We start from the raw sequence: 27,818 nt of genomic DNA on the forward strand, positions 1-27,818 counted from the left end.
CACACACACACACATACACACACAGACACACACAGACACACACACATGGACACACATACATACATACACACACAGACACACACACACGCACGGACACACACACACGGACAGACAGACAGACACACACACACACGGACACACACACACACACTCACACACACACATACACACACACACACACACACACACACACTCACACACAGACACACGGACATACACACACATACACACACACACGGACAGACACACACACACACACACATACACACACACAAGGACAGGCAATCATAGACGCACACACCATTACACACACAATTCAGACATATACAAACAGAGACCATCACACAAACACATTGTTACACACACACATCACTCAGAGAGACACACATGCACACACACACTATCACAGCCACACACAAACATACACACACATCAGACAGTCATACATGTTCACACACAGAGACACACCACCATACATGCCATCACAGTCATGCACAGAGATACACTATTACAGACACGTAAACAGACATACAAGTTCACATAAACTTATACAATTTCACACAGAGACAGACACACCATCACACATCATTACAGACAGACAGGTATATTATCTCTCTCACGCTCACACGGGCGTATGCAAAATCTCACACACACAATCACATACAGAAATACACACAGTAACGTATACACTCATTTGCACAAGAGGCCAGAATTCGAGATCTCAAAGCAAGTTGAGTAAAAAGGCTAGGGTTTCTCCTCAGACAGCCTGACCACACAATGTAGCTGTAATATAGGGCCAGCCAAGGAGTGGCCTGGACAGCGCTGTCGAATCACACTTCTGCTGCCACTTGCTACTCTTATCACAACACACTACACGTTTTGGGACTTGAGATTAAATTGCTTCAATAGCCGTGGCTAAGGCCATTCATTTCACACTGGAGCAGCTGAGTGCTTCTGTCCCAGTTCTGGCAGCTGCTTAAAGGATCCTTGACTATTTGAGAGCTCTGACGGTCTGGGGAGAGGAGGTAGCAGCAGAGAACACAGTGAAACAAGGTCTGACCTTTCATTTCACATTTCTCCTGGATGGGGTGAGACCGTGGAACTGGCCAGATGGAATGATTGAGGCGAGTGGTGTACATACAATCAACAGAAAAGTTGGATGAACAAATACAACTACATGAATTACAGCCACAAAAACAAGGATTGGGAATTCTGCAGTGAGGAGCTGACCTCCTGCTTCTCCAAAGCTTCTACTCCATCCACAAATGTGATAGAGTGCATCCCACTTGCCTGAATAAGTGTAGCTCCAACAACACCATTCAGACAGGACATCATTCAGGACAAAACAGCGCCCCATTCACTTGCACCCCATCTAACACCTTAAACAATGGCACATGTGGTACTGAGAAGGACATGGGCAGCAGAACACCATCCCCTGCACATTCCCCTCCAAGCCACTCACCATCCTGACTTGGAAATATATCGCCTTCACCGTCACTGGATCAAAATCCTGGAATTCCTTCCCTGAGGACATTGTGGGTCTACCTACAGCATGTGGACTGCAGCGGTTCCAGAGGGCAGCTCACTACCACTTTGTAAAAGAGCGAGAGGGTATAGGTTTAAAGTGATGTGCAAGTGAGGAAAGGATAATGTGAGTTTCTGTTTACTCAGCGAGTAGTTAGGGTATGGAACACACTGCCTGGAAATGTGGTGAAGGCAGATCCAACTGAGGCATTCAAGATGGGCATTGGATGATAATTTGGATATAGATATAGTGTGCAGGGATATGGAGAAAAGGCAGGAGATCGGCACTAGATAACAATGCTCATTTGGAGAGCTGGTACAAGTAGATTGGGCCAAAAGGCCTCCTTTTGCACTGCCCTGTGATTCTGCAGGGAAGTTAGAGCTGGGCAACAAGTGCTGGCCCCTTCAGCAACACCCATGTGGCATGAATGAAGCACAGGAAGTTGGATGAAGTAAGGGTAGGAGTCTGCTCACCTCCTGACTCCCCAGAGCCTGTCTATCGCCTACAAGGCACAAGTCAGGAGTGTGATGGAACACCCCCCACTTGCCTGGATGAGTGCAGCCCCAACAACACTCAAAAAGCTCGACACCATCCAGGACAAAGCAGCCCGTTTGATTGGCACCACATTCAACATACACACCCTTCACCACTGGCATCCAGCAGCAACAGTGTATACCACCTGCAAGTGGCACTATGGCATCTCGTCGAGGGTCATCCGTCAGCACCGTACAACCTCTGCCACCCGGATGGTCAAAAGCAGCAGAAACATGGGAGCACCAGCATTGGCAAGTTCCCCTGCAGTCATACACTGTCCCGACTTGGAGATATGTCCCTTCACCTGGTGAGAATTCTGGAGTTCCCTCCCTAACAGCACTCAGTCCAGGACCCCTAAGCACTGCAGTGGTTCAAGAAGGCAGCTCCCCACCCCTTCTCCAGGGCAACTGGGGAGGGTGATAAATGTTGGCGCGGCCAGTGGTGCCCACATTGCATGAATAAATAAGAAAAAATAGGGTGACGGACAGGGATAAACATTGATGTCGACACGTCGAGCTGAGTGATGGCTTTCTGGAGCGTAATTGAATATGTAATTGACTCTCTTCTCTAGCGTGCAAATTTGCATCGGGTACGTGTTTGTGGAGAGAGCACAATTTTCTCCTGGGTTTCACCAAGGCCATTCCTGTTCTCACTTCCCACCTCCCCGTTTCGCCAAGAGCAGAGAAAGCCCAAAATGATAAAGTTACCCATGTGATTTGCATTAGTTGAAAATGTATGCGATTCACTCATGCTCAGGGTCTCTCAGTCAAACAAATCTCTCCAGTTCAAAGGGTTTAAATGCTGCCAAACTCGAGCAACCATTAACAGCTGCTCGGAGTAGATGGTGATTCCAGCTCACTAAATAATTGTCCGATATTACTGCTGATCCTTAACGTCACACACATATGTACACACTGACATGGGCTCATCTCCAATAAACTTATAGAGATATATCTCAACATACATAGCTACCAACAACATAGATGAGATTTATTATTGTCTCGTGTAGTGAAATACAGTGAAAAGTATTGTTTTGTGTGCTGTTTGCAAAGAGTCAGCAATCCCTTGGATATATATTGATATTAAATTGCTGCAATAGCTTTGGTATTTTTGGTTCAGTATTCCATCTTTTCTGTTTTCTTCTCAGTATCCAATTGTTTGTCTAATTGTTCAGTTTCTGTTCGCCAAATCAGCTGCAATTTCTTTGGATTTCCTTCCTCTTGATTTTCATCTGATGTGTGTGTTTGTGCATGTGTTTTTGTGTATTTGTCTGTGAGTGTGTATGTGTCTGTGTGTGTGAGCATTTGTACATGTTTGTGTGTCTATGTGTGCATATCTGTATGTGTGCTTTGTGTGTGTGACTATGAGTGTGCGTGTCTGTGTGGGTGAGCATTTGTATTTGTTTGTGTGTCTGTGTGTGCATGTGTGTGGGCCTTTGTGTCCATATGTGTATGTGTGTGTGTATGTGTGTCTGTATTTGTATTTATGTGTGTGTCTGTCCATATGTCTGTGAGTGTGCATGTCTGTGTGGGTATGCATTTGTGTGTCTATGTGTGTGTGTGTATGTGTGTGGGCCTTTGTGTCCGTATGTGTATGTGTGTCTGTATGTTTATTTATGTTAAACCACCTAAACAAACACACATACCCAAGGGAATGCACATATCAATACATTCACACAATGACACTTGCATAAATACTAAAGTATTTACTCATAGACATGAATGCACAGAAAATGCATCCCTTCACAAAATATGTCCCCCCCCACCCATATATATAGAGAGAGAAAGACACACACACACTCACACACAAATGTGCAGATGCAGACACACATGGACATAGGAACATACAAGCACAACACACAGCAAGACATGAACATACACACACACAGACTCTTGAAAACACCTTCACACAGCTGAACAGACACACATGCAGACACTTGCACATAGTGACTCATATACACAGACAAACAGACACAGACATAAGGAAAGATACACACATATGCACACACAGACATACACACAAATACACATACGGACGCACACATGTATAGACACACAAACACAGACAAATGTGCACACGGGCACACACTCACAGACACATACACAGATATATACACAAACACACTTACACACATACACACACATTTATACACATACAGTCAAAGCTACTGACAAATACAGATATGAAAACACACACACACAATGATGCAGGCACACAAAGGCACAGACACACACACATAGGCATAGATGCACAAAAACACAGACTTAAATCTTAAATTTTCAAAATTCCTTTGGTGATGATCTTAAAGTAAAATATGATTGGCTCCTTACCAGATTCCCAACGTACAGCATGTTATCAAATTCCTCGGACATGGGTCGGTGCTCCAAGGCCATGAACACGGTGTTCAAGACGATACAGATGGTGATCGCCAGGTCCAGGAAAGGATCCATCATGATATATTTCAATATCTTCTTCATTTTTATCCACAATGGGCAGCAGTTCCAGATGAGAAGGGTTTGGGAAAAGTAATACCAACAGTGGGGATACTTCAGATGGGATTCTTCAAGTTCTAGGAGTGAAACAGGAGAGCAGGATTGGTGCTCGGCAATGAGGCCAACAGGTCATTGAGCAACATTTGGAGCTGCATCTCTCCTCACTATGCACCATGGAAGAAGGAGAGAGGCTCCTGGCACAGTCAGACCAAGCAGTGGTCACTCTAATTTGGTAACGAGGAGTGTAGAGATGGCAGGAGAGTGGCTGACCATTTGGCAACAGGAAAGAAGGTCCATGAACCCAGGACGGCTTGGAACTATTTAAAGGGGATGAAATTTCAGACACTTATTTAGTGAACAACAGGACAGTGGATGACTCGAGCGAAAATCACAGTAGCGTGGTGCACAGCTACTCTGGGATAAGAGCTAGGGAGACATGTTAGTAAGGTAGTAATAGCGGGTGACTTAATAGTCCGAGGGGTAGGCAGTTTAGTTTGATCATGAGTTTGTGAGTCCCATACGGCCTGTTGCCTCCTGGGTGCAAGGGCTCAGGACCAAACAGAATGGCTGGATAAACATCTGGAAAGGGAAGGCGAACAACCAGGGTTGCAGTTCATGTGGGAACCAACAACATAGGGAGGGACAGCTTGGAGGTCACGCAGGATCAATTTCAGGAGTTAGGGAGTGGTTTGAAACATAGAACGTCCAGCACAGTAATCTCAGAAATACTCCCTGTGCCATCAGCCTCACCACTTAGACAAAGGCCGATCAGGGAGGTAAATGTGGGACTTGAGGAATGGTGTAGAAAGGAGGGGTTTAGATTTTTTGGGACATTGGACTCACTTTTGGAAAAGGAGAAAGCCTTTCAGAAGAGGTAGGCTTGAGCTGTGCAGAAAAGGCACTAATCTCCTGGTGAAGAGAGTAAATAGTTTTTTTTTCACTTGAGGGAAATGTACATGACTAACAAAAAAAAACCGAAAGATCTGCGGATGCTGTAAATCAGGAACAAAAACAGAAGTTGCTGGAAAAGCTCAGCAGGTCTGGCAGCATCTGTGAAGGAAAAAACAGAGTTAACGCTGGTCCGGTGACCCTTCCTCAGAATCACTGGTTGGCAAGCATTTACTGTCTGTCCCTATTTGCCCTTGAGAAGGTGGTGGTACATGGCCTTCCTGAATCATTGCAGTCCTCAGTGTAGTGGGGATGGATTTAAACTTGTAAAGCAAGGGGTGTGGGCTAACAAATGGGCCTAGTTTTGGGCAAAAGAGAGAAAAGATGGTGAATGGAGAAAAGGAAGTAATGGAAGGCTTGAGCACTGACAGTAAACAAAGAAACGTCACCTTCCAACGGGCAAATAAAAGACAAGGGCAGGGTTATATTGTGTGTATGTAAATGCATGGAGCATCATGAACTAAACTGGGGAACTGGAACAGATATTTCTCTGGGGAATATGACATAGTAGCATTGATAGAAATGTGGCTCGAGCCAGAAGGAAGTTGGATACTTAGCATCCAGGGTTGTAAGGCTTTTAGGAGAAACAGAGTGGGTAAAAAGGGAGGAGGTGTAGCAGTCTTAGTCAATGATAGTACCATTGCCCTTGAACAAGATGTAGTTTCTGAATTAGAATCTATATGGCTGGATGTGAGAAACAGGAAGGGAGCAGTGACCTTGTGGGTATTTATTATGGACTTCCAAATAATGGGAAGAAAGTAGAAGAGAGCATTTTTAGGCAAATAATGGAAACCTGCAGGACAAGTAGGGTTGTGGATAAGTTGGTGATTTTAGTTACATTAGGGTAGACTGGGAAAATGGTAGTGTCTAGGACATGGAAGGGGACAAATTCCTACAACGTGTGCTGCAGAACTTTCTGGAACAGTACATATCCAGTCTTACCAGGGAGGAAGCTGTGCTGAATCTGGTTCTTTTAAATGAGGGAAATTAAGTGGGGAACATCAAAGTGGGGGAGCATTTGAGAAATACTGATCATAACACAATATGGTTCAATATCAAGTTGGAAAAGGATAAACATCAGTCAATGATTAAGATCCCAGACTGAAAGAGGACATATTTTAAAAATCTCAAAGCTGCACTGGAGCATTAATGGGAAACGAATTTTCGTGGATAAAACAGTGGATGAAAAATGGGAGAATTTGAAGAGAGATGAATAGAGTGCAAGCTAGGTACATACCCATGAGAAGTAAATATGGGCTATCTGAAGCAAGAGCACACTGGCTGACTAAGGATACTGATGCAAAAATAAGGAAGATAAAGGAGACATATGATGCATACTGGAATAATAACAGCAATAGAAATCAGGAAGAGTATCTCAAATGCAGGAGGGATGCTAAGGCTAGAATAAGGAAGGCTAAGAGGAAGCAGAAGGAAAGGATGGCAGGCTTAATTAAAAGATACAGTAAAATGTTCTTCAAGTACATTAATAGTAAAAGATTATTGGAAGATAGAGTGGGGTCCCTAAGGAACAAGAATGTGGCAGAGGCAATAAATGAACATTTAGCTTCTGTATTTAGCAAATTAGAAGATGGTGACAATGACTTAGTTGTAAAAGTGGGTGTTGAGGAACTGAGCAGTATAGTGATAGATAAAGAAGGGGTGCCAAAAAATGCTGGCAGCACTCCAGGTAGAGAAGTCACCAGATCCAGATGGGATGCTTCCTAGATTCCTGAGAGAGTTGAGCGATCAAATTGCAGAACTATTGATAGAAACTTTCCAGTCCTCTCTGAACACAGGGTTAGTCCCAGGGTAGTGGAGGATTGCAAATGTGACACCATTGCTGAAGAAAGGGACAAAGGATAACCCAGAAAACTATAGACCTGTCAACCTGACATCAATCGTGGGAAAACTGATGGAGGACATTATATAGAATAACGTAAATATACCCTTAGAGAAAAATAAGTTAATACTAGACAGTCAACATGGCTTTGTCAAGGGCAGGTCTTGTCTGACAAATATAACAGAGGTCTTTGACAAGGTGACACCGCCAGTGGATGAGGGTAGTGCTGTAGATGTCGTATATTTGGACTTTCAGAAAGCATTTGCTATGGTGCCACATGGCAGGTCGGTTGGCAAGTTAGAAAATATTGGGTTTGATGGGTCCTTGGCAGCATGGATTAGAAACTGGCTGAAAGATAGGAAACAGACGATGGGTATAGGTGGGCATTTCTCAGATTAGAGTCGAGTTGAAAGTGGTGTTCCCCAGGGATTGGTGTTGGGAATCTTGATTTTTCTGACTGATATAAATGATTTACAGATCTGACTTGAGGGCTAAATCTTTAAAAGAGCAGATATACTGAGCTAGGGAAAATAGTGAATTGTGAGAATGATGCTGCGTGACTTCAGAAGGACATTGACAAGTTGGCCAAATGGACAGACACCCGGCAATGAATTTCAATGCAGAGACATGTGAGGTAATGTGTCATGGTAGAAGCAACATGGAGAGACAACACAGGCTCAATAGTAAAATTTTGAGAGGAGTGCAGGAGCAGAGGGACCTCATGATTCAGATGCATGATTCTTTGGAGGTGGCAGGCAAATTGAAACAGTCCATAAGAAAGCTTATAGGATCCTGTAAATAGAGGCACAGAATATAAAAGCAAGGAAGTGATGCTACACCTCTACAAGTCATTGGTCAGACCCCACATTTGGAGTATTGTGTTCAGTTCTGGCCACCTTATTTAAGGAAGGATGTTAAGACCCTGGAGAGAGTGCAAATGATATTTATTAGAATGACACCACAGAAGAGGGATTTTAGATACACAGAAAGATTAGAGAGATTGGACTTATTCTCCTTGGAACAGAGAAGATTAAGAGGTGATCTTATGAGGAATTCAAAATGATGAACATTTTTGACAGAGTAAAGAAGGATATTTTGTTTCCACTAGTTGTTATATCAGTAACTAGGGGTCATAATTTCAAGATTGTCGAGCTAGGAGTGAGATGAGGAGAAATTTCTTTACTCAGAGGGTTGTTAGGATTTGGAATGGTGCTGCCTGGGAGAGTGGTGGAGGCAGATTCCAGGAGAGGTTTCAAAAGAGAGCTGGAGATATGTTTGCTAGTGATGAATTTAGAGGCATACAGAGTTTTGCTGGAGCATGGGACTAGCTGGGTAGCTCTTTTGGGAACCGGTACAGACACGATGGGTTGAATGGCCTCCTTCTGATCTATAAAATTCTATAACTCTATGACTTTATATATGTTTCTCATGGAAACTCCCAATAAAGCTAAAACACGCAGAAAGCATTGGGTGCCTGAGCACATGAGAGGTACTATGGAAATGCAGTTTCTTTCCCACAGTCGCCATGTCTTGGTTCCCAAACGGTGATATTTTGCTCAACATTGAACCATTGATGTCCACATCCAAAATGGTGTCTAACAGCAGAGTGGACCTGAACACAAATGTGGTGACCATTTCATAGAATCATTGAAACTAGCAGTAGGCCATTCAGCCCTTCGAGCTGGCTCTGCTAGTCAATATGATCAGAGCAAATCATCTATCTCAATGCCATATTGCAGCTTTCTCTCTGTACCCCTTGATGAATTTAATATCTAAAAAAATTGACCCTCTCTCTGGTCTCCCAGCCATAGGATGGATGATGTTAAACTTGAGAGGGTTCAGAAAAGATTTACAAGGATGTTGCCGGGGTTGGAGGGTATGAGCTACAGGGAGAGGCTGAATAGGCTGGGGTTGTTTTCCCTGGAGCGTCAGAGACTGAGGGGTGACCTTTACAGAGGTTTATAAAATCATGAGTGGCATGGATAGGGTGAATAACCAAAATCTTTTCCTGGGGTGGGGGAGTCCAAAACTAGAGGGCATAGGTTTAAAGTGAGAGGGAAAAGATATAAAAGGCACCTAAGGGGCAACTTTTTCACACAGAAGGTGGTGCATGTATGGATTGAGCTGCCAGAGGAAGTGGTGGAGGCTGGTACAATTACCACATTTAAAAGGCATCTGGATGGGTGTATGAATAGGAAGGGTTTAGAGGGATATGGGCCAAATGCTAGCAAATGGGACTAGATTAATTTAGGATATCTGGTCAGCATGGACGAGTTGGGCCAAAGGGTCTGTTTCTGTGCTGTACATCTCTGTGACTCTATGACTCAGATGGAGGAAACAATCTGGTTTGCTGTATGATTGACAAAAGTCTCAAAGTCTTCCCAGCCAATGAAATAATTTCAAAGTATAGTCATTGCTGTAATGTAGGAAACTCAGCAGCCCATCTGCACTCAGCTATGGAAACACCACCACCTCCAGGTTCCCCTCCAAGCCACTCATCATCCCGACTTGGAAATATATCACCGTTCCTTCAGTGTCACTGGGTCAAAATCCTGAAATTCCCTCCCTAAGGGCATTGTGGGTCAACCCACAGCAGGAGGGCTGCAGCGGTTCAAGAAGGCAGCTCACCACCACCTTCTCAAGGGGCAACTAGGGACAGGCAAGAAATGCTGGGGCCCAGCCAACGACACCCACATCCCACAAATGAATAGAAAAGAAAAGCTAGCTCCTACAAACAGCTGTGTGCAAATGACTAGATGACCTCAATTTATTTTTAATTGTGATATTGTTTGAATGATAAACATCAGTCAGCACACTGAGTGGCCCTTCTTTGATTGGATTCTTTTACATCTCCCAGAACAGGCAGTTTATAATATTCATCTGAGAGATGGCACCTCTGACAGTGCAGCACTCCCTCAGCACTGCAGAGGGGTGTCAGCTTTGATTAATACATTCAGGTCAATCTATGACGGCCTATAAGTGTCAGCTCTTCCCACCTCCCTGTCAGGGTCCCAGGTTCCTGGGAATGTTCTGACCAGGAAAGCAGAGGTAATTATTTCTTCATTTTTTTTACAGTTAGCAACGTAGAGACGGATTCCACAGTAGCTCCCGAAAGCCGACTGGACACTGATGCACAGAACTGCTGGTGTATTGAGAAAGGAAAGGGCCGTGGGACCAAACTGGGCTGCAATGCTAAAGAGGGACTCAGGCCCAATAACCTCCTCCTGTGCCATTCCAAGCTTTAGTGTTTCTCCCTATTTCAACAGCAACAACATTCCCACAGTACTCAGCAATGCCCAAGCAGAGACATCCCTGCTTTCCATGGCAAAGTTTCACAGCAGGGTGTGAATCCTTTCCCAACAAGCATTGGGAATGTTGGGAAAGAGGGAGGGAGAGGGAGACACAGAGAAAGAGGAAGATGGAGACAGAGGGAGAGGGACACATACTGAGGGAGGGCAGAAGAGTGAGAGAGATGAGAGAGGACGAGAGACAGAGGGGAAGACAGCAAAAGAAAGGGAGAGAAGAGAGAGGAGATTGACAGACAAGGGGAAGGTAGAAGGAGAGAGAGAGAGAGAGAGGGAAAAGGTATGAGAAAGGGTACGAGAGAGAAGAGAGTGAAAGACAGAGAATGACAGGAAAGGAGAGGGGGGAGACACAGAGAGGAGGGATGGGACTGAGAGAGTGGGGGAGAGAAAGGGAGAGAGGCAGAGACAGAAAGAAAGGGGGAGTGAGAGGGAGACAGAGAGGCAGAGACAGAGAGAGAGGAGAGGGGTTTGAGAGAGAGGCAGAGGCAGAGACAGAGAGAGGGGAGGAGTATGAGAGAAAGGGTTGGTGTGAGAGAGTGAGAGAGAGAGAGAGAGACTGGGGCAGAGAGACAGGGGCGAAGACAAGAGAGAGGTTAAGAGAGAGGGAGATAGTGGAGAACCAGTGAGAGGGGGGAGGTGATAGAGAGGCAAGGCAAACACAGAGGGAGAGAGAGAGAGAAGAGAGAGAGGGTGAGAGACAGAAGGAGGGTAGGGAGAAAGAGTGACAGAGCTTTCGATTCTTCTGAAAACACGATCCCCTCTGCTAATGGTTCAAGGCTTCTAATTGCTCCACAAACAAGTTCTCTAAAGCCTCAGGGGAGAATGCTCCAAGTCTGTTCATCAAGGCCTCCATTTTGCATTGCACAGTGCCATGGTTACTGAGTCTACACCAGGAATGCCCACCACAAACCAGTCTCTGTCTCCCTTCCTCCAACCCTGTAGCTGTGAACTGTGTCTTTCCCTCTCCTGGGCTTTTCAGCTGTCCTTTAACATGTCAGTGTTGAATTGTAGCGGATGCTGCATTCTGACTATTTTCTGGATAAAGTCACCCTGCCTGAATTTATTGGCAACTGTCTTTTATTTTGTGATCCTGCTTTGATACCCTCCCATCGTTTCACACAACGTGGTCACTTCAGCTTCTTGACTGTACGCGGATTCCCACAGATCCAGGAGCCATGGATTGCATTTTTCTAGAACCATCTGCTCTGTGTCCAGCCGTCCCAGCACCAACCTCACCAAGAAAATTTTCTCATGTCACAGCCAGACAACTCACTTTTCCAACTGGCAGCATTCAGCAGGCCATGTATCCATTGGGATCTAGGAGCAGCAATAGGCCATTCAGCCCATCACACTGCACCGTCATTCAACTCGGTCATGGCTGATCTTTTTACCTCAGCTCCATTTTCCTGCACTATTCCCAAACCCATTGAAAGTTTCAGTGAGATCATCTCTCATTTTCCTAAAATCATAGGTTCATGGAATCTCTACAGCATGGAAGCAGGCCATTTGGCCCATCAGGTCCATACCGACCCTCCAAAGAGCATCCCACCCAGATTTAGACCCTACCACCCTATCCCTGTAACCCTGCATTGCCTATGGCTAGTCCACCTAGACTGCACCTCCCTGGACACTACGGGCAAATTTAGCATGGCCAATCCACCCTAACCTGCACATCTTTGGGCTGTGAGAGGAACCTGGAGCACCCGATGGAAACCCACGCAGACACGGGGAGAATGTGAAAACTCCACACAGACAGTCACCCGAGGGTGGAATCGAACCTGAGTCCCTGGCACTGTGAGGCAGCAGTGCTAATCACTAAATCTGGAGAATACTGTGCCAGTTTTCTCAATCTCTCATCACAAGATAATCTGGTCGTCCAGGGAACAGTATTCAGTTACCATCATGACAGACAACCATCATAGGCTTTGACAGCCAGTAGTATTCTTATTGACTCTAGTGTAGGAGATAGAGATCAGGCACTCTGTAAAATGCACACCCATAAACACTGTGCATCTTCACTGTATTGATCTTTGTAATGTGAAATATACAAAATATCCATGTCTTATTTGTTAGGGATTCGGCTTATAGAAGGCACGTGAGAAAATGAAGGTAACAAGCAGGAAAGGATTATTACTGAATTTGAATGATTTTGTTAAAAAAAATCATAGAAATATAGAAGATAGGAGCAGGAGGAGGCCATTCGGCCGTTCCAGCCTGCTCCACCATTCTTCACGATCATGGCTGATTGTCCAACTCAATAGCCTAATCCTGCTTTCTCCCCATAACCTTTGATCCCATTCACCCCATGTCCTATATCTAGTCACCTCTTGAATATATTCAATGTTTTGGCATCAATCGCTTCCTGTGGTAATGAATTCCACAGGCTCACCACTCTTTGGGTGAAGAAATGTCTCCTCATCTCCGTCCTAAATGGTCTACCCCGAATCCTCAGACTGTGACCCCTGGTTCTGGACACACCCACCATCGGGATCATCCTCCCTGCATCTACCCTGTCCAGTCCTGTTAGAATTTTATAAGTCTCTATGAGATTCCCGCCTCATTCACCTGAACTGCAACAAAACCAATCCTAACCTAGTCAATCTCTCCTCATACGTCCGTCCCACCATCCCCGGAATCAGCCTGGTAAATCTTCGCTGCACTCCCTCGAGAGCAAGAGCATCCTTCCTCACAAAAGAAGACCAAAACTGCACACAATATTCCAGGTGTGGCCTCACCAAGGCCCTGTATAACTGCAACAACACATCCCTGCTCCTGTACTCGAAACCTCTCGCAATGAAGGCCAACATACCGTTTGCCTTCTTTACCCCCTGCTGCACCTGCATGCTTACCTTCACCGACTGGTGCACAAATCAATCCTGGATGTCATTGGCTGGGCCAGCATTTGTTGTCCATCCCTAGTTTTTTTTTTATTCATTCATGAGATATGGGTATTACTGGCTAGGGCAGCATTTATTGTCCATCCCTAATTGCCCAGAGGGTGGTTAAGAGTCAACCACATATTGCTTTGGGTGTGGAGTCATATGTAGGCCAGACCAGATAAGGATAGCAGTTTCCTTCTCTAAAGGGTATTAATGAACCAGATGGGTTTTCCCCCTGACAATCAATAATGGTTTCCTGGTCACCATTTGAGTCCTAATTCCAGATTTTTTTAAATTGATTGAAGCTCCACCATCTGCCATGGCAGGATACAAACTCAGCACCCCAGAACATTACCAGGGATCTCTGGATTAATACTCACTCAGAGATAGTAAGAACTGCAGATGCTGGAGTCTGAGATAACACAGGGTGGAGCTGGAGGAACACAGCAGGCCAGGCAGCATCAGAGGAGCAGGAAAGTTGACATTTCAGGTCGGGACCCTTCTTCAAAAAAAAGGGTCCTGACCCGAAACGTCAGCTTTCCTGCTCCTCTGATGCTGCCTGGTCTTCTGTGTTCCTCCAGCTCCACACTGCGTTATCTCTGGAATAATAGTCTGGTGATAATACCATTAGGCCATTGCCTCTCTTCAGATGATGGTGGTAAATTGCTTTTTTGAATTGGTGCAGTCCATTAGGTGTGGGGACATCCACACTGCTGTAAGGGAGGGAATTCCAGGATTTTGACCCAGTGACAGTGAAGGAATGGTGATATATTCCCTAGTCAGGATGATAAGTGTCTTACAGGGGAACTCACAGGGGGTGATGTTCATATGTATTTGCTGCATGTGCTGAGTCTTAATGTAATCACAGAAAGCAATTTCGTTATAGATCATTACTGACCATTCAGTACCATTTCTTCAGTTTTCTGTTGTTTGTTTAGAAAAGACGTAGACTATCCAGCAGAGGAAGTGGCTCATTCCTGAAAGGTGGTAGAAATTTGGAACACTTCTCAGCAAAAGGCAATTGATGTAAATGTTAAGACTGAGCATGATAGCCTCTAGTTACCCAAGTATTAAGGGCTCAGAGAAAAGGTCGCTGTAGTGATTGTAACGAGGTCAGTAGGTGGACCTCATAGAATATGGAGTTCCCTGATTGGGGCTGTTAACCTGGGCCAATCAGGGAGCCCTGGCTGACGGATATAAACAGGGATGTCAGAGGTTCTGTTCATTCTGAGAGCTGGCTCCAAGGGAGCTGGATCAGTGTCAAATACCATGCACGTGTAACTAAAGGGTGACTTGGTGATGGGATACCAGCCTCTGTGGAGTTATTTTCAGTGGGTAGATGGAGTTAGCTTGCCATTTTCTAATTGACTGAAGTGTTACAAAGGGTTAAATAGCCTCCTCCCTAACTCCCAGTTTTCTGGACACTGTATTCCCTGGACTCGATTCCCACAGCTCAGCTTTCCACATCCTGCAGTTAAAAAATTTTAAGCAACTCCATGAAGTCACCTTCTTGATATACTGTCCATTTTTTCCAAATCACAAAATCATTACTGCGCAGATGGAGGCCATTCAGCCCATTGTACCTGCACCAGCTCTTCAAAAGGGCATAATTTCCCCAGATCCCTGCGCACCATTTCTATCCAAATAACCATCCTATAGTCTGGAAAGCCTTAGTTGAACGTACCTCCACCACATTTCCAGGCAGTGCATTTCACACCCTAACTACTCACTGAGTGAAAATATTTAATCTCCTTCCTGGCAAATGAAGTGGCAAGTAATCATTTACTGACATTTTCTCCAATCACATCTTTCAGTGTTTGTACAATATATACTCGCACACACACGTTCGCACACACACACTTGCATACACTCTCTCTCACACACACAGACATACACACACACACACACATACTCACATATACACACATACTCACTCACCCAGACACAGACACACACACACTCACTCACACAGACACACACACAAACACACACTCACTCACACAGACACACACACGCTCACCCTCACAAACACACACACACTCACACAGATACACACACAAACACACACTCATTCACACAGATACACACACACATGCTCACCCTCACAAACACACACACTCACACAGATACACACACAAACACACACTCATTCACACAGACACACACACACGCTCACTCACACAAACACACATTCACTCACACACACACAGACATACACAAACACACACACATACACAAACACACACACATACTCACTCACCCAGACACAGACACACACACACTCACTCACACAGACAGACACACACAAACACACACTCACTCACACAGATACACACACACACACTCACTCACACAGACACACACACAAACACACACTCACTCACACAGACGGACACACACAAACACACACACACTCACACAGATACACACACAAACACACACTCACTCACACAGACACACACACACACGCTCACTCACACAAACACACATTCACTCACACACACACAGACACACACACACTCACTCACACAGACACACACACACATACACACACACTCACTCACACAAACACAGACACACAAAAATGTGCCCAACACACACACACACACAAATACTCACACACTCACTCACATAGACACACGCACAACCACACACTCATTCACACAGACACACACACACACTCACACAGACACACACATGCTCACACATACACACACGGACAGACACACACACTGATATACACAGGGACACACACACACATTCTCATGCGCACACTCACACAGACACACACACACACACACACACCAAAGTTTACTGTGTCCCTCACAGAGACCTAGCCACACAGTGGACATGCAACAGGCCACAGCAGCTAATCCCAATATAGCTGCACTCAGTTATCTCCCAACATTCAAGCAAATCTTTAGAAGCTGCTAACTCCTGGAAGTGTTTGCGCGACACTCAGATTCCCTAAGTGCCGGGTGAACCTTTCAGGAATGATATATAGACCAGGATAAGTACGAGCAAAAGTAAGTGGCTGCTACAGTGTCTTTACAGACCAGTCAAGTACTTGCAAACTCTATTAACCCATTAACTCTATTGACCCTAAAAATTAACCAAAGCCATCAGAGCAGCAGCAATGTGGTGCACTTCACTTAGTTGCCAGATTTATAAATATAATCAAGTATTGGCACAGTGAGATCAGCACAACCCCTATTAATCTCACCCTGACAAATCTGCTCCATACTGACGTGACTACGCTATTTAGCTGTCTACCCTGCTGATTGCTGTTTCTCACTGTCTTATCAACTGAAGTGCTGCCTAGTAACACCCTGACCTCCCAGCCACCATCAGCTTTTCCCACAGTATCCAAAGCATATGCCAAGTCACCCAGCTTTCATCCAATGAGCCCCAGGTCTGTAGCAGCAGTGAGGCTCACATGGTCAAGGAGGAATTACACCAACAAGACACCCATTCTTCAAAAAAACAGAACGGAGAATAACTTCTTTGAAGTTTGATACCTATCTTATCAGAATCGAGATGGGAGAGTTTGAGTTATAAGGAGGGGCTGGGACTTCTTTCCCTCAAGCGTCAGAGGCTGAGGGGTGACCTTATGGAGATTTATACTATCATGAGGGGCATAGATTGGGTGAATAGCCAAGGTCTTTTCCCCAGGACAGGGGAGTCCAAAACTAGAGGGCATAGGTTTAAGGTGAGAGGGGAAAGATTTAAAAAGGACCTGAGGGGCAACTCTTTCACACAGAGGGTGGTACATGTATGGAACGAACTGCCAGAGGAAGTGATAGAGACAGGTATAATTACAACATTTCCAAAACATTTGGACAGGTAGATGGACAGGAAAGGTTTAGAGAGGGTTTAGACCAATTGCAGGCAAACGAGACAAGCTTAATTTGGGTAACTTGGTCGGCGTGGACAAGGTGGGCCGCAGGGTCTGTTTCCGTGCTGTATGACTCAATCACTCTAATTGCCGCATGATCCAGTGCAGGTATGCAGGGCCGAATAGCATTCTCCTGCACCATAACATTTCTGTGATTGCAACACAGAGGAGGATATTCGGCCCAACATGTGCGTGCTGGCTCTCTGAATAAGCAATGTGCCATTCTCATACCTTCTCCACATTTCCTCCTACAATACTGTCTATTATCAGCCTTTTTCTATTAACTGTTTATGTCCTGCATCATCTTTCTCCGTCTTATAATGCCAGTTATCACATTATGTTGGAGCATCATTCTGTGGGTGGCATGTTTGCCCTCGTAGCCACTCACACTCCAAATGGTCATTTGGGCAAATGACTGTTGGTTCCAGTCAAATGCAATCCTGTCCGGTTCCTCACCTGCCATCCCTGTACAGGTATTTTCCAGTTAGACCTCACTGGATAGCAAGCTACAAGAAAAGGTCACCACCTTCAACATTCGCTTTCTACACCGCCAACACTCAGTAGCTCCAGTATGTCCTGACTACAAGATGCTCTGCAGAAATTCACCAAAGATCCTCAGGCAGCACCTTCCAAACTCACTTCCATCTCAATGGGACAAGGGCAGCAGATACATGGGAACACCGCCACCTCCAAGTTCCCCTCCAAGTCCCTCACCATCCTGACTTGGAAAATATATCGGCCATTCCTTCACTGTCACTGGGTCAAAATCCTGGAACTTCGTCCCTAAGAGCATTGTGGGTCTACCTAGAGCACATGGACTGCAGCGGTTCAAGAAGGCAGCTCACCCCCACCTTCTATGTTCTATGTTCTATGTTCTCAAGGGCAACTAGGGATGGGCAATAAATGCTGGACCCAGCCACTGACACCCACATCTCATGAATGTATAAGGGAGAGAAACACAGCTGTAGAATGTTAGCTGTTGATTCAGCATCGAATAGAATAACATTCACAAGTGAGGAATATTGCATTAGGGAAGAGGAATTAATCCTACAGTGTGGAAGCAGGCCACTTGGCCCATTGACTTGGATACCTGATCGGTATGGCTGAGTTGGACTGAAGAGTCTGTTTCTGTGCTGTACGTTTCAATGACTCTGTGACTGTAAATGCTGACATCTACATCTGCGAGACAGTAAGGCCTGCAGATGCTGGAAGCTACAGTCAATAAATGTGGAACTGGAAAAGCACATCAGATCATACAGGAGCAAGGAAGGACTCTTGTCACACTCCAGGTTTAACAGGATTCCTGACAAGGGTTTTGGTCCAAAATGTTGGCCTTCCTGCTTCTCATATGCTGTCTGACTCACAGGGCCCATTGAGTACACACCAACCCTCCAAAGAGCATCCCACCCAGACCCACCTCCATACTCTATCCCTGCATTTCCCACGGCTAACCCACCTAGCTGCACATCCCTGGATACTATGAGCACACTTGCATGGCCAATCCACCTAACCTGCATATCTTTAGACTGTGGGAGGAAACCAGAGCATCCGGAGGAAACCCACAGAGACCCAGGGAGAACGTGCAAACTCCACATGGACAGTCGCCCAAGGGATGGAACTGAACCCAGTGATGCAGCAGTGCTAACCACCGAGCCAACCTTTACAAGCCATCTTTCTATTGTTTCCCATGCCTCTAGGCACGGCTCCTACCCTCTCCACGAGTCTTACCTTCCAGGGTATTGGTGAGAACACTAGCTGCACTGACAGCTCGCTCCCTATGGTACGTCTCCTCCAGGTAACTCACAGAGACCCGATGATCCGTCAGCAAATGCTTCTTACTCATTTCATTCTCCGAGGGGGAAGACTGCTAAAGAGAAACAAAGAACAATGTTAAACCCGGAGTGTGACGTCCCCTAAAGAAATCTCCAGCGCAGCTATCAGGATACTAGATATAACATCATGGACCTGTTGCAGAAACTCAGCAGGTCTGGCAGCATCTTTGGGGACAGAAACAGAGTGAATATTTTGACTCTGGTATGATTCTTCATGGTGGGGGGGTGGTAGTGGGGGTTCCGGCTTGCCCTCAGGTCCCTGAAGCTAGCCGGGCGGGTTAAATGGCTGGTTAAGGAGGCATATAGGGCATTTGCCTTCCTGTTAGAGCTTTTATTGAGGTCACAGCTGGAGTACAGTGTGCAGTTCTGGTCACCAGGCTATAGGAAGGATGTGATTGCACTGAAGATGATACTGAGGAGATTCACCAAGATGTTGCCTGCGACAGAGTATTCCTGTGATGAAGGGAGGCTGGATAGGCTCGGGTTGTTTCCTTTCGAGCGGAAAAGGTTGAGGGGATCCTGATGGGGGTGTGTAAGATTATGAGGGGCTTGGATAGGGTGAATGGAAAGCAATTATTCCCCTTAGTAGAAAGGTCAATAACAAGGGGGAACCATTTTGTGGTGAGAGACAGGAGGTTTAGAGGGGAATTGAGGAAGAACCTTTTCTCCCAGAGGATGCTGGGCATGTGGGAGGGGAGTTGAGGCAAGTAACCTTTCATAGTATTCAAGGCTTTGGGACTAGTGCCAATCTAAAGTACCGCTGTCAGTGTAGACTCAATGGACTGAAGGGCCTTTTCTGTACCGTGTGATTCTAGCAAAGTATTGCAATTGCTCCCCGTATCCAAATTATTGGTGTAGATTGTGAACAGGTGGAGCCCAAGCATCGATCCTTACTGTACCCTCCCAAACACAGACTGCCAACCTGAGAAAGACCCATTTATCTCTCCTCTTTGTTTATCCCATTCTCAGGACTTGGGCAGTGCTAACTAGGCAAGTGTCTATTGTCCATCTCTAATTACTCTTGAATTGAGTGGCCTGCTAAAAGATTTCAGAGGGCAGTTAAATTGCTTTGGGTCTGAAGTTACTTGCAGGTCAGACGAGAGAAGGACAAAAGATTACCAACACCAAAGGACATTAGTAAACTAGATGAGTTCTTTTTCCTGACAACAGTTTCAATAAACTCTCAATTCCAGATTTTTGTTGAATTCAAATATCTGCCAAGGTGGGATTCAAACCCAGGTCCCCAGCACATTTCTTTACCTGAATTAATAGTCCAGTGATAATACCACTAGACCATCATGTTAATACTTCAGTCCCATAGAAACTGGATTATTTAGACTGCGGCTGGAATATTAAGTACAGTTTTGGTCCTCTTACCCAAGAAAGGATGTACTTGCCCGAGACAGAGTACAGAAGAGGTTCACCAGATGGATTTCTGGGATGACAGGCTGTTCCTTGAAGACAGATTGAGGGAATTGGGTTTGTATTCATTAGATCTTAGAAGAATAAGAGACAGTGTCTTAGAAATTTAAAATTCTTAAAGGGCTAGACAGGGTAGATGCAGAAAGAATATTCCCCCAGCTAGGAGCCCAGAACCTGGGGCGAGGACCAGTCTCAAAATAAGGGGCAAACCATTGAAGACAGAGATGAAGAGGAATTTCTTCTCTCAGAGGGTGGTGGAGATTCAGTCACAGAGTAAGTTTAAGATGGAAAGTGATAGATTCCTAGATACTAATAACATCAAGGGTTACAGAGATAGCACAAGAATATGGTGTTGAGGTAGATGATCTGCTGTGGTTGGAATGGTGGAGCAGGATAAAGGGAGCGAATGGCCCACTCATGCTCCTATGTACTACCAAAGGTGACATGAGGAACAATTTATTTTTGCATTGAGAGGTCATTATCTAGAATATATTGCCCAATACCCTGCTGTTATTAGACTGCTAAATCGACCTCTCTAACTTCAAATAATGCTGATCTTGCTAACATTGATCTTACTCCTGTGCAGTGTAACCTTGTATGGTTCACTCTGTCCAAGCGCCCATGATCTGTACATCCTTGTTTGCTATGATCAGCCTGTACTGCTCGCAAAACAAAACTTTTCACTGTACTTAGGTTACATCGGACTACAATAAAGCAAATCAAATAAGGATGGAGGAGGCAGATCCTGTTAAATATTCTAGAGAGAATGAGGTAAATACATGAAAATGAAATAAAATTGAGAAAGAGTAAGGGAATAGGGGGTGGCACAGTGGCTCAGTGTTTAGCACTGCTGCCTCACAGTGCCAGGGACCCAGGTTCAATTCTACCCTCAGGTGACTGTCTGTGTGGAGTTTGCATGTTTTCCTCGTGTCTGCGTGGGTTTCCTCCAGGTGCTCCAGTTTTCTCCCACAGTCCAAAGATGTGCAGGCTAGGTGGATTGGCCATGCTAAATTGCCCATAGTGTTCAGGGACATGTAGATTAGAGGGATGGGTCTGGGTGGGATGCTGTGAAGGTCAGTGTGAACTTGTTGGGCCAAAAGGCCTGTTTCCACACTGTAGGGATTCTGTGATTCTAAAGCAGTCATGCATAATACAAGAAATGTATGTTTTTCAGATTTTTTAAATTACACCCCTGTATGAGATAGCATTTGTAAGGCAGACGCTTGTAAATCGGGGAACTCCCTGTGATTGGAGACTTTGTTCAAAGAGCTGATGGAGGCAAAATGTGTCATCTCATTCCACGTGGTGCCGTGAGTAATGGCCCTACCACTAGACCAGAAGGTTGAAGGGCCACGTGCCCTGGAGGTGTGTCATAATGTGTGTGAACTCATTGCTTGAAATAACTAAGCTTCTCCAAACAAACGAGGAAGCTTGCTTTGAAGTGTAGCTACTATGAAGTGGAAAACGAGGAAGCCAATTGATACACAGGAAGACCCCACAATTAAAATTTACATCAGCCATGATCTTATTGAATGGTGGAGCAGGTTTGAGGGGTTGAGTGGCCTATTCTTGCTCCCAAATTGAGTGTTGGCATGTAAATCACTGGACTCCCTGCTGGCAGTGCTAGTTGAAGGATAAGTAATGAGTTGAGCACTTGAGCTTGGGATCTTTGCCCTCTCCCTAATTCATCTCAGCCCAAACCCTGAATCAAAAGCACACGTGCTTCCCTGTGTAAGCGCAGTCCGGCTTTTGAGTCTCATGTCACTCACAAAGTCTACCTGAGCCATGCGCGTTCCCGAATGAGCGGACATGCCTGGGTGCCCCAGCGGCTGATGCCAGCAAACACAGCCCTGCAGGAAACACAGTGAACCCTGAAGCCCTGGCAGCAACTCTCCTGCTGAAGACCGCCGCTGTGCAACCACTGAGCGCCATTTCCCTGTCTCCTGTGAAACAGTGAATCATTGCTGAACTCAGTGGACTGCTGGCCCGAATCCATTGGGACCAGACAACAGAGTGGAACCATGCGCAAAATCTCATCTTGCTCCATTCAACGCGCCAAGGCAGAGAATAATTTGTGTACACTCTTACTAACTGGCCAGTCCCCTGAGGATGGACTGCTGCTTGTATTTGGTATCACAGGCATTCTTAATGAGCTTTTTAAGCAGCGAATCAATATTCCTTTTCACAGCCTGGTGCCAGAGAGCAATTCATCCAACTGACTGGCTGGGTTTGCTTTTATGTCTTTCCCTAAATCACGGAATTGAGTTGTTCCAGGAAAAGTAGGCCAGCACTCGATAACACGCTAACAAATCAGCTGAGGGAATTGAATTAGTCTGAGCCACATTGACAGTCAGGTCAACAAGGATGTGGCAGCGTATTACTAATGTCACTGGAATAGTTATCCAGAGGCCCAGGTTAATGCTCTGGGTGAGGCCATTGGCTTCAATCCCACCTTAGGAGCCAGCGGAATTTATATTCAATTAATGAAAAAGCTGTATTCAAAAGCTAATGGGGAGCATGACCCTATCCCCAAACCCATAAGACCATAACACTTAGGAGCAGATGTAGGCCATTCAGCCAATTGAATCTCCTCGGCCATTCACTGAGAATGTAGCTGATCTGATAAACTTCAACTCCACTCTCCTGCCCCTTCCACATAACCCTTGATTCCCTAACTGATTAAAAATCTGTCTCTCTCAGCCTTGAATACACATAAATGACCCAGCCTCAACAGCCCTCTGCAGTAAAGAATTCCTCAGAATCAGTACCCTCAGAGAAGAAATTCCTCCTTATCTCGGTCTTAAATGGGCGACTCCTTATTCTGAGAGCCCTCAGGCCTAGACTCTCCCACAAACAAGGGGAAACAACTTTTCTACTTTACCTTGTCAAGCCCCAATAGAATTTGATATTTTTCAATAAGGTATCCTCTCAATCTTCAAAATTCAAATGAGTACAGGCCCAAAATATTCAACCTCTCCTCATAAGACAGTCCCTCCATTGCTGCAATTAGCCTAGTGAACCTTCTCTGGACTACCTCCAATGCCAGTATATCTTTTCTTAGCTAAAGAGTCCAAAACAGTTCACACTATTCCAGCTGTGGTCTAACAAGTGCCTTTTACAGTTATAACAAACCTTCCTAATTTTATATCCTAGTCCCTTTGAAATAGAAGCCAACATTCCATTTGTCTTTTCTTTTACGCCCTGAACTTGGATGCTAGCTATTTGTGGTTCAAACATATAAATCCCACTGTCTGTAGCTTTCTGCAGACTTTCACCATTTAAATAATATTCAACTCTTCTCATCTTCCTAGAAAAGTGCATAACCTCACATTTCTCCATATTATATTTCCATCTGCCAGGTTTTTGCCCACTCGCTTAACCTGGCTGTACCCCTCTGCAAACTATGTGTCAATCTCACCACTTGCCTTCCCACCTGTTTTTGTGTCAACTGCAAACTTTGCTACAGTACACTCACTTTCCTCATTCAAGTCGTTAATATATTTTGCAAATAATTGTAGCTTATCAGGTCTATAGGTATCCTTTGAGGACGTAAATCTGCCATCTTGGCCTCATCTGGTCTATATGTGACTCCAGACCACAGTAATTTGACCCTTAACTGCCCTCAGAATTAGAACATAGGACATAGAACAATACAGCACAGGAACAGGCCCTTCGACTAAGATGTTTTGCCGAACATAATGCCAAATTAAACTAATGGCTTCTGCCTGCCCATAGTAAATATTCCTTGCTTAATCATGTACATATCTAAAAGTCCCTTAAACACCTTTATTGTATCTACCTCCACCACCAGCCCTACCAGTGAGTTCCAGATTCCTAACATTCTGTATAAAAACTTGCCCCTCACATCTACTTTGAACTTTCCCCCTCTCACATTAAATGCATGCCCCCTAGTATTAGACATTTCAACTCTGGGAAGAACATTCTGACTGTAAACCCTTTCTGTGCATCTCATATTTTTGTAGACTTCTTTCAAGTCTCCCCTCAGCCTCCAAGGCTTCACAGAAAACAACCTGAGTTTTTCTAGCCTCTGCTAATAGTTCATACCCTCTAAACTAGGTAGAATCTTAGTAAACTGTTTCTGCTTCCTCTCCAAAGCCTCCACATCCTTCCTATAATGTGTTGTAAAGCTTCAACATCACATCCTGACTCTTATACTCAATTCCCTGACCAATAAAGGCAAGCACGCCATACGCCTCCTTTACCACCCTATCTTCTTCTGTGGCCACTTTCAGGGAGCTATGCACCAGGACCCCCAGATCCCTCTGTTCGTCAATGCTGTTCAGGGTCCTGCCATTAACTGTATACTATCCCATAACATTGGCCAAGAAAACTATTCAGTTTACGGGCAACAGTGACACCTGGTTCCCAGCAATTAATTAAAAACGTAGGCATGTTGCAGGCACAGTGGGCCGAATGGCCTGCTACAGTGTATTTTGCAATGGCAGACAGAGTCCACTTTAACATCAAGCTGTTTGATGCCTCAAAATTGAAACTTTTTCGTTTCTCATCCCAGTTTCAGCAAAGGATGTCAATCACAGCCGATAGGAGGCAGTTGTTAAATTAAGGACATGATTTTAAATAATCGCATTCAGGCCTTTGTCATTTATTTGCTACCTTCATCTTGCCCTTTTGAAATTGTAATTTGCATCAGTTGACTGAAAAAGAACAGTTGAGACATGAAATGAATTTTCCCTTGAAATGGAGCTGGATTGTTTCAGATTCTGATTAAAGAGGTAAATATGGATAGGAAATGATCAAATGGTCTGCAAAATATAAGGTTGCTACATGAGCTAAAATGTTGCCTGAGTACTGAAGATATGAGAAGGAATGAATATTTTGGAGGTTTTTATAGCCTTTATTTTTTCACGGGAAAAACCAGCAGTTGTTACTTGTCCCTTGCATTGCAACTCAGAGTCAACCACATTGCTGTGGGCTAGTCATACAATCATACAATACAGAAATAGACCCTTCAGTCCAACCAGTCCATACTGGCAATAATCCCAAACTAAACTAGTCTCATCTGCATGCACTTGGTCCATATCCCTCCAAACATTTCTTATTCATGTACTTATCCAAATGTCTCTTAAATGTTGTAACTGTACCCACATCCGCCACGTCCTGTGGAAGTTCATTCCACACACAAACCACTCTCTGTGTAGACAATTACCCCTCATGCCTTACAAATATGCCTGCTAGTCTTGAAATCCCACACCCTAGGGAAAAGACACTTGCTACTCACCTTATCTATACCCGTCATGATTTTATAAACCTCTATAAGGTCACCCCTCAGCCTCCTACTCTCCAGTGAAAAAAGTCCCAGCCTATCCAGCCTTTCTTTATAATCCAAACCTTCCATACCCGGCAACATCCTCGCAAATCTTTTCTGAACCTTCTCCAGCTTAATAATATCCTTCCTACAACAGGGTGACCAGAACAGGACACAGTATTCCAGAAGAGACCTCATCAATGTCCTGTACAACCTCAACATGACTTCCCAACTCCTACATTCAAAAGTCTGAGCAATGAAGGCAAGCGTGCTAAATGCCTTCTTAACTACCTTGTCTACATGAGACGCAAACTTCAAAGAATTGTGTACCTGAACCCCTAGGTCTCTCTGTTCTACAATACTATCCAAGGCGCTACTTTTAATTTGATAAGTCCTGCCCTTGTTTGCTTTACCAAAATGCAAAACCTTGCGTTTCTCCAAATTAAACTCCATCTGCCACTCCTCAGCCCATTGGACCAATTAATCGGGATCTCTTTGTAACCTTAGATAACCTTTTTCTGTCCACTATTTTGGTGTCATCAGCAAACGTACTAACCATGCCTTCTATGTTCTCATCTAAATCATTTATATAAGTGACAAACAACAGAGAAACCCAGCACCGATCCCTGTGGAACACCACTGGTCACAGGCCTCCAGTCTGAAAAACAACCCTCCACCACCACTCTCTGTCTTCCACCGTTAAGCCAATTTTGTATCCAATTAGCAAACTCTCCCTGAATCCCATGTGATCTAACTTTACTAATTGGGCTAGATTAAAGGCAAAAAAGTATATTGCCTCTATTATAAGAGGATTTGAGTTCAGAAGTGGGGATGTCTTACTGCAGTTATACAGGCCCTTTGTGCGACCACATCTGGAGTATTAAGTGCTGTTTTGGTCTCTCTGCTAAGAAACAATATAGTTGCCAGATAAGGACTGCGACAGAGATTCACTAGGCTGATACCGAGCATATTATATTCAGAGAGATTGATTCAGCAAGGCTTCACTAGAGTTTAGAAGAATGAAGAGGGAATCTGATTGAAACGTATAAAATTCTAACAGGGCTGGACAGACTAGATGCAGGGAGGACGTTTCTCCTGGTTGGGGGAGTCTAGAACTAGTTCAGACCCTCTCAGGATATGGAGTAGAATATTTAAGACAGAGGTGAGGAAAGATTTCTTCAATCAGAGGGTGGTCACCTTGTTGAATCCCTTACTACAAAAGGCTATTGAGGCTGGGTCACTGATTATATTCAAGAGAGAGGTTGATAACTTTTCCAATGTTGAGGGCTTTAAGGTGTATGGAGAGAAAGCAGGATTTGGCATTGAAACAGAGAATTAACCATGATCGTGTTGAGCAGCAGAGCAGGCTCAAAGGGCTGAATGGCCTGCTCCTGATCCTGGTTTCTATCAGATCCCTTCCTTCAAGGGCTTTAGGCCTGAAGCAGTTGAGTGTCTGCCAAAGAAAAGCAATAGTAGCTTTGTAGTCACAATTACTGAGGCTACTTTTACGTTCCCAGATTCATCAATTGAATTGAAATTCCACCGAGATGCTGGGATTTGTCACCCATGTCCTGATCACAGCTACCCAGGGTTTCTGTCTTCCTGTGCCAGGCGCATTATGGCTATGCCACCGTCAGACCCAGTTGATTGGCTTTCGTGCTTCATTAACCTTTTGCATCAAACTTCCCCTCAGCAGTGGAGAATCTGCGTGGGGCAGCTGTACCCTGGTTGCTGTTTGGATCCAGAGCTTACGTTTAGCTGCCCTGACTCTGTTTTTTGCCACATTCCAATAGAGACCAATTTTCAGCTGGATTCTAAATAAAAACCAAAAGAACTGCGGATGCTGTAAATCAGGAACA

The 27,818-nt window shown here is 44.8% G+C and overlaps 1 protein-coding gene across 1 annotated transcript in view; it reads right to left on the minus strand.

Annotated features, from left to right (window-relative positions):
- LOC109921859 (sodium channel protein type 4 subunit alpha-like) overlaps positions 1-27,818 on the minus strand; it is a 1,322,739-nt gene that overhangs the window by 1,209,895 nt on the left and 85,026 nt on the right. The window contains 2 exon segments of the mRNA XM_048618339.1: positions 4,390-4,628; positions 19,147-19,285. Coding sequence (XP_048474296.1) covers positions 4,390-4,628; positions 19,147-19,285 — 378 coding nt within the window.

Source organism: Rhincodon typus, chromosome 2 (assembly GCF_021869965.1).
Source record: "Rhincodon typus isolate 14 chromosome 2, sRhiTyp1.1, whole genome shotgun sequence".
Lineage (NCBI taxonomy): Eukaryota > Metazoa > Chordata > Chondrichthyes > Orectolobiformes > Rhincodontidae > Rhincodon > Rhincodon typus.